Here is a 21,294-nt window from a genome sequence, read left to right on the forward strand (position 1 = left end):
TCATACGGTGAACGTACTACAAATGCGTGGTCGCACGAAACGGCCCAGCCCATAGCATGCTGAGTTCGAAAGCGTTTCTTGAAGTTTAACGAATAAAAAAATTCTTTCTTACTGAGTTATCATATTCAGTAACAAGTACAAATCAATGTTGCGGGAAATATTGCCTTCGGTCACTAAATGCTGCGGGAAGACAGACTCACAGACGTCTGACAACGCATCATTAAAATCCGATTTAGCTTTGAATATGAATTTATGTATATATTTTAACTTGTTTAATCATATTAAATAAGGTTCGCACGTGGTGAACTGTTCATTTGGGCAGAAAAATTACCTAATATCATGAAAAAATAGGATTCGAAAATAACCGTGACAGGGTGACAGCTCTTCTTTCCTGTTAAAGACGTCACTAATCGCTATAATTAGTGTTAAGAGACCGTTACGTCAATTTGTAACAGGCAATATGCAAAATAGATCCCTACCCGTCCCTAGACGCATGTGGTTGGTTAACACATTCCATCTTGAGAATTGGACCAATCAGGTTGGGATATTCGGGATAATGTTGTTATGCATTCTTAGCAGAAGCCACTGTAGTGTTGGATGTCCGTAAAAAAATGGCGGTTTAAAGACCAGAATTAGGACAGCTAAAGTAACCCAAAAATCTCGCTCAAAGCTTACATAAATTGTACTAGAATTGTTATGATTCGATCCTACAGATAACAGAGCACAATTCGAGGGGATTTTGGACAAAATGGCAGAGATTAGAACGAAATCAGAGGAAAGAGAGTATCGTCGGAGATTGATAGCGGATTGGAATGCCAGTCGTTTGGATATCTTCGCCATCAGTGAACCGACTGAGGTAAAGTTTTATCCTCATTCTCAATCCCAAACTGGTGCCATATTGTTGCGCTTTAAACTAAATGCGCTTTGAGAGTCCCAGCAAAGGATATAATATTTATAATATATCTTTTTATTTCTCTAGGATCTGGAGTATCGAGGTGTTATGCGATTTTTTTTCCAAGACTCCGGCTCGAAAGTCGCCACAAAATGCGTTCGATTCACGAACAGAGACAACACGCAAGAAGTGACTAAAGTTCTAGTCGAAAAGTTTCATCCTGACATGAAAATGCTGTCAAATCCGACTTACTCTTTATATGAAGTTCATCCAAATGGAGGTGAGTAGAGTTACGTTAGAAAACACTTCAAACAAATGTGTTGAATTTCAAGATTTTCTGAAATTTCCCGCTACGCTGAGTTTCGTAACCAAGTCTTGAATACTAATTCCTTCGTCTTTAAATAATATTTTAGTAGTCCGAAGTAGCAAAGTTTTATTTATTTTAGTTTGTCTTCGTTGCTTGCAGAGGAAACGATTTACCGAGTTCGTAACGCACTAAGAATGCTATATCAGTAGTGTAGCGTTTCAAATCGCATTATTTCAACATTGCCTGTGTTGATAATATTTAGCTGTATTCTTTCGTAATGTCATACTCAAATCTTCGCTGAATTCATTATTTTTAAGCTTTTCTACTTCACCACTTCGTTAACATCGAGGTTTATAACCTAGTGCTAACCTCGTAAAAAGAGAGCTGGGCTGACAAGTTAAAAACTAAAACTAATGATTTGGTTTGCTAGAATTTTCGCTTTCTTGTGCAGCTTTTTGAATTATCTCCTCCATTCACGGCTATTTTACACTTGTTGTTATTAAATATGAATCAAGAGTCAGATATATAAGAACTAAAAGATGACCTAAACGAGTCATTTGGGTTTGTAAGTTGAGGTTAGCCGACTTCGAAATACGAATTTACTCTCAACTACTGCTCTTATTTTCGACTTTCACCTAAAACCACAGAGGATAATTCCTAACCAAACTATCCTTTATCTCTCTGAGGCTTTCAAATATGAACAAATACCTGCATTACCCGAGTTTTTCAGACACTAACCGAGAGCTCTTTGCGGAAGTATTGTTGTAAGCTCTGAGTTCAATTCAGATATCAAGTTACGCGACCAATTTTCTTCTATTTTTGCTCGGTTCAAAGAGTTTAATTTGCCTCGCTTGATTTCATGTTTACAGCTTATTATTCTCACCAAAAACTCAATTTTTATTCTGTTAGAATGTTCGCTTTCGAGTAGAATATCTGATATTCAATATTGTACGAAATTTTTACTCCTTTCAGCATTGTTAGTATTACAAGATTAGCATTGTTCGATGATGGCCATAACTGCGATAATTTTTCAAATTTTTACTATTTATTTATACGAGTAATCATTCCTTTTAACTATATATAACATTGGAAATATATAATATATGGTATATAATATTGAAAATAGGCTTTATCTGTACAATGTACAAAAGTAAACGATAAACTATAAAATAAACACAAATATAGTTGAAAAGGAATTTAAAATTTTCAGTTTATCACGAGAATATCTTTTTGTCGTTCCCTTTGCTGGTTTTCTTGAAATTTCGTTCTCAAATGTTGCAATTTTTCAAATTAAATCTGTCAGACTTTTGGTTTGTTTACAAATCCTTACTTCACACTTATCAGATGTTTTTGTTTTCATCCTAACGTCAAAAACCACCTCTTATTCTCTCGCTAATATTCAGACTTTCCAAAACTTGATGCATTCATTATGTTCATCGTTACCTCGAATTATCACTGTCCCATATTTTTGATTTTTTTAAATCAACTACTTGAGTTTTTCATTTATCTATAAGAAATTAATAATCCTAATAAAATGTGATTTACAAATCTTTTTATTAAATCAGCCTTAAAGAAAATGTTCACACATTTTTAATATAACTTTTGGTTGCCTAGGAGATATGCAAAGGCAGAGGTTTTGTATGTTATTAAGGTGGCAGTCCACATGGTTCTTCATTGTGGTCCCACAAGAAGACCTTTTAAACATCTGATCTGGTCAGAGTAAAATGTTGACGAAAGAACGATAGGCCATTGCAATAGTAGCAGTTATCTTGTTTGTGGCAATAGATCATTTTCGAGTTCCAAATTACTGCCTTGCTCCTTGATTACAGACTCATTTACACAGGGTTAGCCTGTAATCAGTGTCTAAATATTCACAAATACCAACGGTAAAGTAAAAAATGCACAACTTCAACAATACAAACACTTTGAAACTCGACGGACCTTGACTGGAACACGTGAATATTCTTCACAAAATCGAGGCTAAGCCAGAGTAAGTGAGTCTGTAATCAAGGAACACAGCGGTAATTTGGAACTCAAAAAGGGTCTGCTTGCCATAATCGAATTGTAGACATGATTTTTCAAGGTTTTTCATTGGTCAATTTACCCAAAAGTACTGCTAAATTCGAATTTCAGTATGATTGATTCACATTTTGTTCATTTACTTTCGCTTTTTTACTGCCTTGTACATAATATGTGGACTATTACTTAAAGTGCAAATGAACCCTTTGACAATACATTCAGTACTGGTTCTGCATAAAGTAAATAGTTGATTGGTAAAATATTTCTTGATTTGAGTGATGCGTCTCTAAGTTATGAAGGTTTATACTTCCAATATGTTAATGATGATGACGTCAGGTAAGGTATTTGAGTGTTTTTGTTGTAACTAGTAATACTAAATGCTGGCCATTTTGAAAATAAAAATTGTAAATAGCTTTCATGTAAACCATGAGTAAAATAATGATGCTTTTAAAATACTGTTTCTATGAACCAGTTCGATTTTGTATATTTGATTAAGCCTTAATAGACGTCACACTCATTAGCATATTGGAAGTATAAACCTTCATAACTTAGAAACACATCACTCAAATCAAGAAATATTTTACCATTCAACTATTTACTTCGTGTAGAATCAGTACTGAAAGTATTGTCGAAGGGTTCATGTGCACTTTAATATCTAGGCAGTACTATACTAGCAGGGTATGACATGTATGATTTAGAGTTTTGATTAACAAATACAACTACTGTTATTTTTAACATAAAAGTGTACCAACATGATTATTGTACCTGTTTTGCAACATTTTCCCGGTTAGTATGTGTTCCAAATCTCCTGGATATTCGTAGTCATTTACAAATGTTTGCCATTTCTTTTGAGACTTTTACAACGATAAACTTGAATAATTATTTTTAGTGGTATTCGTGCTATTTTGCATTGCTAGCGAAATCAAAACTTTTTCTGATTGAAATTGCAAAATTTCTTGCAAGCTACGCACTGCATTATGAGCATTAATCTGATTGGTCAGGAATAACCAATTTCATCAAATGTTACAATGATTTGATGTCTTTTTAGCACGCATTTTTGCAATCATCGATCATATTACACAGGTAATATAACACACAGTGTTGTCACAACCCGTCCATATCGATTGTCCAAATATGAAGACTTCAGGGGTTGGTAGTCCTTGCTAGTCTCTTCTAATCCATACACAATGGGCATAAATGACCCCAAAATCGGCAAGGTTGGAGTAGTTTTGAAATTAAAAGTCAGAAATTCATCACACTTGGCAAGAATATCAGGGTTGACCCAACAGATTAAAATCAATCATTTTAGTGTTGCTGTTATGGCTATGATGTCATAATTACGTCATCATATTGTTTTCTAATGATTTTATATAATTTAAACCAGATTCATGCTTCGTAAAATATGTGTTTTTAGACATTTCTTGAGATAACCAACATGGATTTGAAAACTGTTTCCTGATTGGTCAAGGCAGTCAAAAGTTATAGAAATTTTAAGTTTCATAGTTTTCCCGCCAAAAAATGTCAGGAAAAAGGATTTGAAAAGCATTGACAAAAACTATCACTTCATTTATCTTTTCACATTCATAACAATGCTGCACCAAAATTTCAACATGAACTACACTAGTAATGTTCTAAAATCGTGTCTTTTTAGATTTTTGACTTTTCAAGCCCCATGGAAAAATTTTTGGTTGAATTTTTTTTCCAACATTCTAAATCTATTTTCATGCCAAATTCCAATTTAACCTGTGAGTTGGCAATTCCTTGACTTAGATCAGCTCAGAGGTTGTTTCAATCTGTGAGTTAGCCATGCCCTGACTTAGATAAGCTCAGAGGTTTTTCAATCTGTGAGTTAGCAGTGCCTTGACTTAAATAAAGCCCAAAGGTTGTTTATAGGTATTATCAAAATTAATAGGTTTCTTAACTGTATACACAAATTGACTTGCCAGACACTGTAATTTTTTTATTGGAACAAAAATTAATCTGTGTAAGTTGTCAGTGTAGAGAAAACTGCACCACGAGTTAGCAGCTCATTAAAGATATATACATGCCTTGCTTTTTCAAAGATTAGTTAGTAACCGATTTTTAATCTCTGTCTGCTTTATGTGTGTCTGCTATCCCTAGACAGTCAACATAACTGTCTGTTGACATAGCTGTTCATTATTGACCAACCTTTTTCACATCAAGCAATATGGACTTAGTAATATAAATGAATTGTAAACAGATTCAGCCTATGGCAGTGAGCCATAATTAAAAACAGTATATCTGTCGACTAAAAACATTTAAGTTCTAAAAAAATAATCTAATCTGAACTTCTGCTCCGCTCCAAGAAGACATACTATAGATACAAATTTCAATATATGCTAAGCTCATAGAGTCCTGCATGGTATTAGTTTGGGGTACTTGTATTTTTGGTGACCAACTGTTTTTGGGTAGCTAAAGGTTTGAATACACTACATTTTTTATTATAAATCAGAGATGAATATTTCATTACATGTCGTTTCTGACAAATTATTAGTGCTTTTAGTATTTTATTTCCATACATCTCTGAAATTCATGTGGAGTTCTTAATTTAAATATGTTGAGCCAAGATAATCCTGTTGGAATGTTATAACCAGTTTGACTTTGATTATTACTTTGAAGTCATTAGCAATGTCGTAAAACTGAGCAGAATATATTTGGTTTATTGAGGGCCACAAGTTTATTAGTGTAGTACGCTATTTAGTGCCACCCTCATTAAATATAGTTGGTATTATTAATTTTTTTCGATAATGAGAATAACAAATTTTCAAAAGAATTTCTATTTTACCCTAGAATAAGTAATTTATTCTTATACTTTGTATAAATTTTGTAAATTTTTGTAACATTTTATTTGAGAAAAAAAAATAGTGGCAACTATATAGCTTTAAATAGTTTTGAGTTGCAAGCATTTGGCAACAAATCAAAGGTAATGTAAATTTAACTCTGACTCCATCCAAAATAATGAAGATTCGATTTTGAAGGAAAAAATGAAAATTTGGGAATGAACGAGTAAATAGAATGAATGAATGGAATGCATTCATGATGGATTGAGAGACTAGAGTGAATGAATGAATGGATGAATGGAATAAGTAAATGAAATTGAGCTGGTATGTGGAATGAATGAATAATGGGAATGACTGTATACACCTATTTCAAAAAACGTTGTCGGTAGGATATCTGAAATCAGAAATCTGAGACCGATTGGAATTTAAGGGAATGAGTGTTTTCTCGTTCAAAATTCAATATACACTTACCCAGATAGTTTGCCAGCGCAGATCATCGCTCAAAGTTAGTATATCAAGATATTAACTTTTTGCGAACTACTTATTAAAACCACAAACAATTTACAGCTTACAACCCACAATTCCTTAATTGGTCTCAGATTTCAGATCTCCGACCGACAACGTTTTTTGAAATAGGTGTATATAGAGAGATGGCCATTCTGATATCTGACAGTATTTTTTTGATCACATTTCCCCAGATGCACGAAAACTGCGGATGGATGAGTACCCACTTCAAATACAACTAGAGTGGCAACTTGGTGACCGAGAAGGACGCTTTCTTTTGAAAAGCGATAGCGATAAAATAGTTCACTCCAACTTGTTTGATGTGAAGTCATCAGACAAGGCTGTTCCGCAGGAAGGGACAGCGGTGCAGAACCTTAAGCGAAGACTCTCAAAACGAGAGAAAAAACAGCTGAAAAAACAAAGAGAAGAAGCCAAGAAAGCTGCTGAGAAATCTGGCAAAGACGACAACCAAATCGCTCAACATCTTTACGATGAACTACCTGAGACAAGTTTCACGCGAAGCATATCGAATCCAGAAGCCGTTATGCGACGCCGAAGACAGCAGAAGTTAGAAAAAAGATTGAAAGACTTCCAGAGCAAAGACAGCCCCGCAGGAGGGACGCTAAAGATTTTTGCGAACACTCTGAAACCAGAGATCCCTTATAAAACATTATTAGTATCAGTGGATGATACGACAACACATGTGATTAAGGAGGCTCTGATAAAATACCAGATGGAGAAAGAAGATCCAGAAGAGTATTGTCTAGTGATGGTTAATATTCCCGCAGAAGGGACAAACACTAGCGCAACTCTAGGGAAAGAAAGAGTCGTACATGATGATGATTGCCCACTGAAAATAGCAGTCACATGGCCTTCTAATAGAGGGACTGTTGTTTTTCATCTACGAAGACGTGCGAACTTGCCTCAGCACAGGCGAGACAAGAGGAGGTCAAAGTCTCCGGTGAGAAAGCCCATGGATTTATCCCCTGATAAAACTGTTGCCGAGAGACTGGCAAACGCTGCTTATCCAGATCATCTTCTTCCATACCTACTTGAGCTGTCATCGGATGGTAACGATTTAGATTACAAACCACGAATGCATCGCCTTCAAATGATTGCAACGGAAGTAGGCAGCGAGAAGACGTTCGCTTCTGGAGGCAATTATCTACATTTATATGCTCCTCACATCCTGCCCCGGCATTGTGTCATCACTAACATGGACGGGCGAGTGTCAGTGACTCCAAGCAGTGGCGACGCAGAGGTTTTAGTCAATGGAAAGAGGATCTATGAGACGACGCAGCTACAACATGGAGATGTTGTTAAGATAGGACGATCGCACACGTTCAGGTTCTGTGATCCTGCGTATGAACCACAAAGGCACAGCGCGCCGGTCTATGGCGACAATGGGAGTATTAGCAGTAATAGTGATATAGATGTGCAGAGGAAACCGAGGTAATTGGGAACCCTGTGGTGCGTGATGAATTATCATTATCGCCATCATCATCACCATCACATATAGTTTCCATCTTCATCATCAAGATTAACATCACCACCATCATCATCATCACCAGCATCATCATCATCATGATCAACATAACCATCATCATCAACATCATGATCAACATCACCATCACAAATCATAATTGCCATCATCATTATCAACATCGCCACCACCATCATAACCATCATTATCGTCATCACCATAATCACATATCATAGTTGCTATCATCATCATCATCATCAAGTGATGCATAATCATTGCCGTCATCACTCTCATCGTACTTATCTCTAGTGTATAAACAAACTCCATAGGAATGGTGATTTCCGATTTGGCCCACTTTCAACACAAACACGCTACCACTATGACACTGTGATCTTTTGGTCAATACCAAACAGTTCAATTTTTATAACGTTGGTATTATGTTAAAGCCGCCATGCTGGATATATGTTGGTGTCTTGTATCATCCAACGTGCAGGCTTGATGTAACAATAATTATATAATTTCACATAAGATTCATTTCTACTATCTATAGGCCACAGTCGCTAGGTTCTGCTCTACCAAGTCAACATAGCAACAGTTACCATAACAACCACATCGATGACAATGTTGATGTAGACACGGACGAGCATCCAGAGGGAATGTTTGAGACCACGTTTGATGTGAGCGGAGAAGTGTTGACGTACACTGGGGGACAGAGGGAGACCGTGAGTTCATTTTAGTTTCTTTGCAATAAAATTTTCTTTATTTAGTATGTGACACGTGCCAGTTGCAGACTGTTGTAGCCCTATATGTTTAACGTCTCAACGTGAGACAGGAGTTCCATTATACGTGGTCATCCATGCCACGGCGAAGGTCCAACCATTTACAGATATTTTACTGAGATACCCTAAAACCCTGAGCGTTGGTCCGGCCGCGGAGGCTTGAACCCACGACTTCCCGCATCCCGCACAACAGACCGACCGAAAAATAAACCGACCGCTCAACAGACTGACCGAAAAATAGACCGACCGCTCAACAGACTGACCGAAAAATAAACCGACCGCTCAACAGACTGATCGAAAAATAAACCGACCGCTCAACAGACTGACGGACCAACCAATACAGGTGCATAGTAATAAGGTTGAATATTTTTGTGTTTTCTAGGAGCCTTACACATACAGTAAACCACCCGATTCCCCCATCAAGAGATCCTTCAGTAACGAAGACATATACGACGACAAGCTTCCTGCAACGTTGGAATTCCGCGAGAACGGAGAGGACGCTTTCTTTGCTGCCGTCATCAGCGAAGTGAACGGTCTCGCTGTTCATTTCAAGCTGGCACCGACCTACACTCTTTACATGTGTTCACGGTACCGTCTGTCGCCTCATTACAGATCTGACCTGATGGAGCATCAGCGAGGTGAACGTCTTGGAGTTACGATACTCAAGATTGCCAACATGGCCCGTTCTACTATCAGGGTACGTTGGATATGGTAATGTGGCACACACAAAAAAGCGCGCACTGATTCTGCGCTATATTGCTTTAAGCGATCGGTTGATTGCGTGTTGTTAATGCCTACAATGACAGGCAAACACTGCCCGTCAAGTGCTATTAACCAGAGAGTATTCTATTGCTTGGTATCAATCAGCTGAATGAATCTCATTACCAGCCTACAATGACAGTCAAACACTGCCCGTCATGTGCTATCAACCAGAGAGTATTCTATTGCTTGGTATCAATCAGCTGAATGAATCTCATTACCAGCCTACAATAGTAATTACTGTCCCGTCACTTATTATCAACCAAGAGTATCAAACTGAATATTTTCACCTCCCCCAAACAGGAAAATGCAGATATGCCAGGAAGCCTTGCATTCTGGATGGCCAACTGTTCTGAATTCCTTCACTTCATCAAACAAGACGTAGACATCTCACCGTACACTAAGGACGGTCAACAAGTCTTGGCTCAATCAGTGCAGTTAGCCTTTCGCCACCTTGTTCTCTGTGTCCAACACGAGCTACGAACCAGCATGTCTGCATTCCTGGACCCGACAGACGAAGCAGATATGGAAGAAAGTGACCTGGACTCGATGAATGACAGCGATAACGATCACGTTGGAATGCCGGCTGATGGAAGGAGCTTCCGCGTGCAGAACAAATATGGCCAAGATGGAAGACCTTTGTCTGGAGCAGATAGCTGGTTTGGTAAGTAAAAACAAGTTTAACTTGTTTGGCTGGTTTGCAGGTGAACAGATTTGACGTGCTGAGATGTCACTTTTGAGTTGTGGTACGTGGTCCTGATGGGAGACTAACTTTGTCTGGATTGGATAGTTACAGTAGGGAAAACAGGTTTGGGTGGTTCAACTGGTTTATCTGGTGTAGGTATAAACAGAACAGGTTTGGCATGCTGAGATGTCACTTTGAGTTGTGGTATGTTATCCTGATGTGAGAACTAGGTAGACAGAACAGGTTTGACGTACTGAAAACAGGTTTTACTGGTTTGCTCAGTAAGCCCGTCTGGTGTGGTTTTCGTGAATAGTGTTTGCATTTGCTTGTTGTCTTCAATCAGTAATTTGGAGAATTGTTTTTATATTTATGACTGATGGCAGCGAAAGAACAAACTTCAGCGGGAAGCTCGCAGCTAACGAGTTCGAATGTTTATGAAAATGGCAGTAATGAATCCAGCAAATTACAGAATGTAGTAAATGTCTTTTTACATTTTTTCCTCTTTTCTTAAGGAGGACGTCGAGTCCTCGCCCGAGCCACCGTATCAGAGGTCATCTACAACCTCACCTCAACCATGTCCCTTCTTCGTCGCTGTCGAGTCAACGCAGCCCTAACAATCCAAGTCTTCTCGCAGCTCTTCCATTTTATCAACATGTGGCTTTTCAACAAGCTCGTTTTAGAGCCCAAGCTTGATCTCTGTACACGAGAATGGGGCAGGCGCATTAGCAAAAGACTCGCCCGTGTAGAAAAATGGGCCGAGAAGCAAGGACTGGAGTTGGCTGCGGACTGTCATCTCTGTCGAATTGCACAGGTAGGTTAGGAGAACTAGGTAGCCTGTTCAGTCAAACGGTTGATAGCTTTGTTACATCCTCTCGTTCCTTGTAAATCTTGTCATTTATCATGAAACAGGATTCGTACTACTCTAGGAATTGCTGGAAAATTGTTTGAATTTGAAGGTGTTTTTTTCGTCTCAATGGCCGATTTTTTCAACCTCGTCCCCAGGACCTTCTCACGCCAAGACGTAAGAGGGCCTTTGGGAGGAGATTGCGTTTTTTGCTCACAAATATCGCGCGTAACATGCAGGCGACTGTAAATGGCAGCTAAATTTGGCGTCAGTATGTTGCGCGCGACAGTTGTGAAGAAAACCGTGTAAATCGGCCTTAATTTTTTTCCTTTTTTCCCATTGGTTCCTAGAATACTCTTAAAATTTTAAAGCCGCATTGATTGGATAAAATTAAGTCAAGTTATTTGCGTTTAATTTCTAATTGCTGTTTGTTCTACCATTGGACTTTTTCGACGATACGACGGCCATCTTGGATCGCAAGGTACTGTGGGGCGTCCAGGGGGCAAAAAAAAATTGGTTGCAGTAATGACGTCGATTGATATTAACAGCTCACCACAAGAGAATACAACAAAAGATGAATTAAGACGGCACATCGATCACCTTTACCCAGAAAAGAAAGACAAACACACGAATCTCTATATATCTTCCGTCATCTTTGTTTTGTTTTGCCCCCTGGCAATATGGCCGCCTAATCGTCCAAGTAGTCCATTAATGACCTGTGCGTTTTCGGTAATTTTCTGGTTCTTTTTTCTACTCGTGATAACTGGACCTGAAATTTGGTCATCGTGCAGTGGTCTTTAGCCAAAACATATAAATAACGTTTTATTATATCTGTAACATTTTTCGACCAATGATTTTTTTCTTCATCCACAAGGCTGCTCATCTTCTTCAAGCACCAAAGAACTCGTCAGCTGACATCAATGCCATCTCTTCGTCGTGTTTCAAGCTCAACTCTCTTCAGATAAAAACCCTTCTGGAAAACTACAGACCAGCTCCTGATGAGTACTTGTCACAGGTGAGTCTGGGGGGAAGCCGTTTGACATTTGAGTCAAGCTAGAGGAGGGGAGGGTGCGGATACTTAAGATTTTAGACTAAACTTAAGCAATATGGCGGCCTATGAAGTCGATCTTCAACTCGTAACCTGTTGCCAATCCTAAGCTTTGCCCTACGCAGAAGGTGCTTTAGAGCTGTTTCCGTGTGATTGGGAGACGGTATATGTGCAAATTCGTAGCCATACACGTACTTGTAAATTATCTTCTCCTTGCGATTGGATGAATTACTGACAATGTGAAACCATTTCAATGTTACGGAATGTCGTATCGTAATGAGCTGCAAGTCAGTACCGGAAGTTTGCGACTTCATACGTAAGAACCGCCCTTTTTAGAAACGTTGATTTAGTCCTCACTTAAAGGCGTCGATCGATCATGTTTACTTTCCTTTCCCTTTTATAGGACCACATTGAACTCTTAGTCGCCACAGCAGAAGAAAAAGCTGACGAAGTTGCCCGTAGCAACGGTCAAGAAATCCAGCGAGAAGAGGAGACGGAACTCCAGCTCCCATTCCTTCTCCCGGAAGATGGTTATTCGTGTGATGTTATACGGGGTGTCCCGCCAGGACTTCAGGGCTTCCTCGAGCCGCTTGCAAATACAGGTCTTTGTAGGCTGACAATACAACCTGAGACCTCTGGGCTGTGGACTGTCTATCAGAGGAAACATATGGAATCGAGTAAGAAAAAATATATATATCAACTTCATAAGAAATAGCTAGCGATCAAACTCGGTATACTTTCTAGGCCTTTTTAGACGATCCCGCTTTTCATTCAGTTATTTGCTGGTGCGCGGGACTGGTATCTTGCCATCTTAGTCTCCCGCCAAATTTACCGACGGGTTTTTAGTCAGTCAAAAGGTTATAGCATCCACCCAATTAGGCAAATTTGATGGTATTTTTGGCACGAAACGCAAAGGGAATTTCTTCAAGGGAAAAAGTGGACACATGCGACTCTTTTGCTCGCAAAAATAATTCGTAATTATTCACTCGTTTTCACGGACAAAAAAGAATGGTCGAATTGTGGTAAGTCTACCATCCCCGCTGCTCTCAGAGCAGGTACACACCCCACCCCCTCCCCTACAAAAAAGAATGGTCGATTTGTGGTAAGTCTACCATCCCCACTGCTTGTAGAGCAGATACACAACCTGCCCCATCCCCTACCCCTACAAAATTCTCCTAGGGGTTGGGTTAGGGATTACGTTAAATAGGGAACATCAACGCCTTTCTTCGCCTTGTTTTTCAACTCCATCCTTTGTCTCTAGGTGTGGATGTGCCTGCAACCATTACACCTGATATCCAAGAAGTCTCGTTCAACAAAGGCCGTGGTGGTATGGGACTGAGCATTGTTGCAGCAAAGGTATCTGAAAATCCCCTCCTAAATATTCCCCCCCCCCCCCCTCCCCACCTCGTTTTTTAAGTCGTATTTCATTTTGCATTTGATTCATATATCGATATTTCTGCTGCTTTATTCCAGGGCATTCGTCAAGACAAGCTCGGTATATACATTAAACAAGTTGTCAAGGATGGTCCTGCTTCAAAGGCATGTAGACTGCTGCTTGGCCTTGAATACTGGGATCCCTGTGGTTTGAATGGAAAAAGATGATTTCCATGATTTTCTGAAATATTGTTGTTGTTGTTCTCGTAGGATGGCAGACTGCAAGCTGGAGATCAGATCTTGTCAGTTAATGGAGAAAGTCTTGTGGGAGTCACACAAGAAAGGTAAGAAAAACGTGTCTTTGGATCGAGTGACGTTAGAAGGTACTATGATTTAAAGTATCTCTGGATGTTTCCTGAGCATTGCTAACGTTTCCATATGCAGAGACGACGGCGCCAAATTCCCCCGTCCCTTGCGAGAATAGACCTAATCCAATGTTTTCCCATTTCATTCCACGTGTCATTCCCTAGAGTATCATTTCTTTGTTTAACGGTTGCGCATGAGAAGACACGTGGTCTGAAATGGGTAAACATTACGCCAAAGTAGATTTGGTCAATCACATCTCATTTTGTCTTAGTTTGAGTTTGATTACGAAGAAACATGAAGACATTAGCCCTCTTGTATTCACTTTAAAAAGTGCTCCGCCGTCCTGATTTGGCAATGGATTGTGTTCATACTGGTGACATCACAGACCACGTGTTATTCCCTAGAGTATCATTTCTTTGTTTGCGCATGAGAAGACAGATGAATATGGATACACCAATCGAACAAAGAATCTTATTCTTAACAGTACGCCAGGTCTATTGATGAATGTTCGTACATTAAAGAGCGTATGCGTATATTTTGGAAGTAAATGTCATCTGGCAAGCTTACATAGCTATGTATTGTATTTTTCAGGGCTGCAGAGGTCATGGTGAAATCTGGATCCATCGTCACCCTGAAGATTGTAAAGCAGGGTGCGATATATCATGGACTTGCAACCATGCTCATCCAACAGTCACCAAATAGAGGTAGCTCACGTCACTTCCGGTTACTTCACTTCCGGTCACGATATGCACGTCACTTGCACGTCTCTTTGGGTGGGCAGGGAAGTGTTGAGGGCAAGTGACATGCATATCGCGTGATGTCATGTGCGTGGAATGTAAAGGAATAGTATAGTTTGACGTCAGTGTTCCTTCAGCTAGAAGTTCTTCTTTCAGACTGCGGACGGTGCACACTTCACTTCCCCCCGCCCCTCCCCATCTGTGCTCCGTTTTAAAACTAACCAAAGCTGAAGCTATATGGATGAGAGAGAAGTCGAGGATCGTACTGTGGATCTAGCTCTGAAGGCCGCGCCCTAACCAACTGTATAACCAAAAATATGTTAGGGCACGGAAGTAGTTAAGGCGAGTTATTTCTGCTCACGTGCTTATCACGTGGAGAGAACGATGTCAGATCTGCAATTGAGTTAGGGAGCATGTGACGTGGGCTTTGTGTGTGAAATGTTACCCCTGGAAGTATTTTTTGGCTCTATTAGTTTGGCCCTGTTCAGCACGACTTTGAGGTACATTAGAAATACTATTAGAATTGCATTAGAAATACTATTAGAATTGCATTAGTCATTAGATTAGAATTACATTAGTCATTAGATTATAGTTACTGTCCGTTTATTCTGGTTAACCTTTTCATTTTCTATCTTTAGAAACGGCACCCGCACCGAGGAAACTAACCCCTGTTGAACCTGAACCAGAGCCAATGCAGCTATCGCCAACATTACCAGAAAATGACATTCGTTCTTCGGGGCGATGGCTGTCCGATTCCTATGCAAATGAGTCGGCTCGTCAGCTGGAAGACGAAGAGAGCATGCGCGATGAAAGCTGGAGGCAGAAAGAAGAGGAAAGTAGACGCGGTAAAGAAGAACAAGAAAGGATGTTTGAAGAAAGAAGGAGACGAGAGGATGAGGAAAGAATGAGACGAGAAAATGAAGAAAGAATGAGACGAGAAGCTGAAGAAGACAGAATCAGACAAGAGGAGGAGGACAGAATCCGGGAAGAGGAAGAAGAAAGAATGCGATCGGAGGAAGAAGAGAGAATCAGGCGAGAAGAGGAAGACCGACTCTATGAGGAAAGACTTAAAAAAGAAGAAGAAGAAAAGCGATTGTATGAAGAAAGACGAAGAAAAGAGGAGGAAGACAAACGGGCTCTACGAATACGCCAAGAAAAGCAGGAAGAAGAAAGAAGAAGAAGAGAAGAAGAAGAAGATGAGAAGTTCCGTGTTCAGGAGGAATGGATACGCAAACGTATGGAGGAAGAAAGAAGAATCATTGAGGAAGAGAGGCGGAAGCTTGCAGAAGAAAGACGACTCCTGGAAGAGGAAAGAAAGAAGGAAGATGAAAGAAAACGAACTGAAAAACAAAGACTCGTTGAGGAGGAACGAAGGCTAGCTGAAGAGAAACAAATGATCGAAGAAGAACGCAAAAGAGTTTTAAGTCAGAAAAAAGCTGAGGACGAAACTCGACGACTCCAAGAAGAACAAAGGGCTTTAATGGCGCAACGAAGACTCGTTGAAGAAGAACGAGAAATGGCGGAACAACGAAGACACGAAGAAATGGAAGAACGACGTAGACACGAAGAGATGGAAGAACTGCGAAGGCGCGAAGAGATAAGAAAACGAGAAGAGTACCGACGAATGGAGGACCAACGACGTCTCGCCGAAGAACGAAGACGTTCCGAAGAAGAAGAAAGACTCCGACCAATGGAAAACAAACAGCGAACGCGTAAAATTCGTTTTGAAGATGAAGTAATAGCTGCTGAAAATGCCCCCAAGGTTGAAACGGTACAACAAAGTCGATCTTCCCCGCAACCAATCGAAACTAAACCCGAGAAAGAAATATTCAAGCCTAAACTGAAGGCAACCGTCGAGGCAGAAAAGCCAGAGATTACTCCTATTAGTAAAAAACCAAAGGATGAATACTATGAGGAGGAACCCGTCGTTATACGTGGCAAGCTAAGTGAAGAAGATATGTCTACTATGGATGCCGCATTTGAAAGACTCGATGAAGAAAGTAAAGATGTAAGACCAAGCTCGTTGAACATTCCTCGGCCGGGGAACAAACAGGTTGGTATTATCTGATAGAGCCCGCGTTATTCTCTTTAATACTTCAGTTCGAGTTCTCTGATGCTAAAAGTTAGCCTCGAGTTTAAACGTCCTTTTTTCACGAGGGTAGCACTTAATAGCCAGTGGTTAACAAACCTGTGGCCCTCATTCCGTGATCGAATTGGAATTTAGGAGTTGATTTTTGCGGAGGGAGGAAAACCGGGGAACCCGGAAAACCCTCGAAGCACAGGAGAGAACCAACAAACAACTCTACTCATATACAACACTGAACCCGGCGGGACTCGAACTCGGGTCGCATTGATGAGAGGCGAGCGCTCACACCGCTACCCCACACGTGCTTCCCTGTGTTTGCGTAGAATATTCATGCGTTCCAGTGAAGGTCCTTGGGATTTCAAAATGTTTGTTTTGCTGAAGTTGTGCGTTCTTTACTTTACCGTTGGTATTTGTGAATATTTAGACACTGATGCGAGGCTAACCCTTAGTAATCTGTCTGTAATCAAGGAGCACAGCGGTAATTTGGAATTCGAAAATGGTCTATTGAAATTTATAGGTTGTAAAAGGTAAAATGAGTAGCACCAGTAGCTATGTTTGCGATATAGAGGGTGCTTAACATTTATCAAAAATCGTCGAACAATAATAATAGTACGATCATTTTCCGAAAATACCTTTCGGAATTACTAATATCTCGGTTTCACTCCCCCGCTGTCAGTCGTAGTCAAGAATATCCATCAGAAAAATATTGCCTTACCATTAAGCCTTAGTCATCGGAACTAGATTTTTCTGCTTAATGGACCAAATCCACTTAAGCATAATTTTTTGCCCATTTCAGCCCACGTGTCCCCAGAGAATAAGATTCTTTGTTTGAGTTGTATTCATATTCATGTGTCTTCTCATGTGTAACTGTTAAAGCAAGAAAATAATACTCTAGGGAATGGCAGGTGGTCTGAAATGAGGAAACAGTCGATTACGTCGATAGTAAGCATCCAAAGGAAACATTTGAGTTTGAGTAACATTTTCTTGATTTTTGTGTTTGTTTTCACAGCCAATCGCTGAAGAACCTCCGACGAGCCCTATCAGAGTTGACAGCCGCGATACTCCATATGGTCGAGCCATCGTTATCAAGCAGGGAATGCTACCAACTGCACGCCCAACTTCGTCACAAAATAAAACGAACTTTGACTATGAAAGTGTTGCTCAGAATTTAAAGTCAATCGATCAAAATAGAAGACAAAAGCAAGATGTTAACAATGAGGATGAATTCGAGCGCTGGCAGAAAAGACAACGAGAAGTCGCCGAGCAGCGAGAACGTGAAGCGGAAGAAAGGAATCGATTAGGCAGAGAGCAAGAAGAAACAAGGCAACGTGAACAACGCGATCGTGAGCAGCGAGAAAGAGAACAACGTGAACGCGAACAACGTGAACGCGAACAACGTGAACGCGAACAACGTGAACGCGAACAACGGGAACGCGAACAACGGGAACGTGAACAACGTGAACTCGAGCAACGTGAACGCGAACAACGGGAACGTGAAAAACGTGAACGCGAGCAACGTGAACGCGAGGAACTCGAACGTCAGCGTCTTGAAAGAGAACGACTGGAGCGAGAAAGAAAAGAATATCTCGAGCAACAAAGAAAAGAACAAGAAGAAAGAGAAAAATCTGAATTAGAGAAGAAGCGATCTGTGGAAGAGAACAAGAAACAAGAAGAAGCCAAGGAAAAAAGACGCGTCATTGAGATAGAACGTAAAATGCTTTCTTCCACCAGCAAGGGAAGCAAAGAAACTCTGGATTACATAGAAGCAATGAATGAAGAAGAAGTTGAGCGTGAATTCCAACGTCGCCTCGAAGCGGATAGAAAGCGACGAAGTCTTGACAGGACTCACGAGGACAGAAGAGCAGGGGGGTTGGTGTCGGTGACTCGTGTTACTTATCATCCAGAGCGCGATGATCAAAGCGAAAGAGATCGAAAACTACAGATGATTATCCAAGAAAGAAAGGAACTAGAACGAGAGAGGAAGGAATCTGATAGGCGCGTTGTTTTCGAAGGAGAAAGAGAAAAACAAAAAGAGATGCAAAGGCGACAGCAAGAAGAGAACGAACGTCAACAAGAGGATTGGTTAAGACAGCAGAGAGAGAAGCATGAGCAGGCGCGTCGTGAACAAGGGCGTCTTCGAATGGATAGAAAATCCCAGGAAGACGAGGACATCATGAAAAAGCGAAGTGAGCTTCAGCAAAAGAGAGAACAAGAGGATGTAGTTCGAATGAACATCCAACGAATACGAGAAGAAGCAGAACGAAAGATGGAGGAGGAACACAAGCAACAAAGGTTGGAACAGGAGCGCGAGTTGCAGAGAAAACTGGAGGAACAGAAAATATTGATCGAGAAAGAAGGCGAAGCTCGCAAGCAGCTGCAGGAAGAACAAAGAATGAGGTCTGCGCGCGGGAGTACAGGGGAACCTGACCACGTTATTGAGCTAAAGGAAAGAGCTCTTAAAGACTACGAGCGACGACGAATGCTTATCGATCAAGAAATTAACCGACAGCGTGTCCGAAGGGCGGTATCAGGAACAGCTTCGTCAGACGGCGATGGAAGAAGTCAAGACGAAGTTCGATCAGCAACCCAAGCCTGTGTCTGTATTAAAGACATCCAATGGGACCAAACCTAAAAAACAGGTGTCATTCTCGAACTTGTCTACCGAGTTTCACGAGCCAGCTTCTCCTACTTACGTCGTGGAGTCTCCGTCTGGCTATACTGCTAAGATTACACCAGCTGCTAGTGTACGGCTTGTTCAGACTCGACCTCCAGCAGATTTGGATTCTCCACCAATCCCGCGCCCTCCACCTCCAGATGACGATGATTACGATGACTACGATCCCCCGCCACTTCCTCCTCCACCACCCCCTGAGGAACTCCTTGACGATGACCAGTTTCCACCCCCACCAAGAACATTGTTCAATGACAGATCGTCCAGTTCTTCAAGCATGAGCTCCAGCGATCCAAGATCTCCGGTAGATCACAACTCACGTGACTACAGCGACGTCTTTCCGGCAGATTATCCATATCCTCCCAACAGCCATCAGTTTAAAAACACTGTATCCAGTTACGGGACATACCCACGTGCGGCACGGCCCGTGTCCTATCCCACGCCAGCCGACCTAGATAATTTACAATTCAATGACTCTGTTAGATACGGTGGCTCCAATAATAATATCAGTGGGTTTAATTCATCCAGCGGTATCCGTGAAACTCAGTCGCTTGGTAGAATAACTAGTACCGACTTCCTCCGCGTTCGAGGCTAACCGAGTTCGAATGGAACGAATATCTTTGACGGACGATACAAGGAAGGAACCTCCACCCTGTTGCTAAGAAACCAGAGAAATTAGGATTTAAGGAAAAAATGAAAATGTTTAACGATGATGGAACGCCGAAAAGTCGAGTTACAGTTTCTAGATGGGAACGACAACAAATGGACGTGAATGGTGATGTCAGTTATACTTAACGAAATTGGTGTTCCTCAAGGCTCGTCGCCCGGACCCAATAGAACAAAGCGAAAACGGTCAAAGCTGATATCCGTTTAAAGTTATTTTGGAGAAGTGGTGTTCCTCAAGGCTCAAGTGCTGGGTCCCATTTCAAAACAGGAAATTTTAACGTAAATAAGCCCGAGTTTCCATCTAAGGGCTTCATGCATCACGTCTTTCATGAAAGCTGTGTCTTATCATTTTTAATAGTCAACAAAGGTCTTGCTTGAATATCTAGTCTAAGCTAAGAGAATTGTCATTCAATTCATACAAAACAATTATTTTTCTTGCGTATTATATCCCGAAGATTATGTCTTCAGTCTAGTTATGTGATAATTCACAATAACCTTCAACATTTGTGAAAAATGGCTTTCAAAGTAACGACCATTAGAGCGAGGAAAGGCTGGTCTTAAATTAAACAGCCGTGGGCTTCAAGTATATCCTTTGCAGTCATAATTATTATCCAGTATACAAAATTATCTTAACAAAAAGAAACATTCCACCAAATGGCTTCAAAAAGTGGATCAAATAGTAACATTCGCTTCGAAAAAATAGGTTTTATCATTTTAGATTTGTATCGACAAATACGTATACAATTTATATTGCATTTCAAATTTGATTTTTTTTAATCCGATTAAATTTCACTGAAAGCTTCCATCAGTTTTTGACTCTGAAATATTCAATTTCTATTAATAATCTGGTTTTATTTCAACAAAATAGTTATCAGATTTGGCTTATACTCTGGGTAGGGTTCCAGAGCCCTCTCGGTCGTGAGTTATTGCGAATGAGCACTGGAGCGAGAGAGCCACAGGAACCCCACCCACGGTAGTTTTGGCTTTAAATATCGGTTTTGTTAGGGAATAGGATTTGTAAGCTTAATATTAATGTAAATAGTTTGTGCAAAGACATGGAATATTTGTAAGAACACTGTACAGACAGCCAATAACACTGTAGTTTGAATGAAATACGTTTCCTTAAACAATGGTTTTGGTATTGAGGAATATCAATATTATTTCTTATTACTTTGTTTCATTGGCCAAATAGTAGGCTACGATTTGGCTAATGAGTAGGGTCTGGGTACGATAATGATTTTTCGTTAAAAAGCTGAGAAGGGTTTTGGTACGA

At 40.3% G+C, this 21,294-nt stretch overlaps 1 protein-coding gene across 1 annotated transcript; it reads left to right on the plus strand.

Annotated features, from left to right (window-relative positions):
* Positions 1 to 586: 586 nt before the first annotated feature.
* LOC116308063 (uncharacterized) lies at positions 587 to 20,595 on the plus strand. The gene is given in 18 exon segments (XM_089037672.1): positions 587 to 856; positions 980 to 1,172; positions 6,718 to 7,975; positions 8,557 to 8,728; positions 9,168 to 9,482; positions 9,848 to 10,208; positions 10,742 to 11,040; positions 11,948 to 12,088; positions 12,525 to 12,798; positions 13,383 to 13,477; positions 13,595 to 13,660; positions 13,766 to 13,839; positions 14,453 to 14,565; positions 15,237 to 16,651; positions 17,694 to 19,196; positions 19,198 to 19,929; positions 19,931 to 20,005; positions 20,007 to 20,595. Coding segments are annotated over 18 exon segments (7,338 nt in total). The 5' UTR covers positions 587 to 748; the 3' UTR covers positions 20,151 to 20,595.
* Positions 20,596 to 21,294: the final 699 nt, after the last annotated feature.

This window comes from Actinia tenebrosa, unplaced genomic scaffold, assembly GCF_029948245.1.
Source record: "Actinia tenebrosa isolate PJP-AT-01 unplaced genomic scaffold, QUT_ActTen_1.0 PGA_scaffold5__44_contigs__length_20552954, whole genome shotgun sequence".
Lineage (NCBI taxonomy): Eukaryota > Metazoa > Cnidaria > Anthozoa > Actiniaria > Actiniidae > Actinia > Actinia tenebrosa.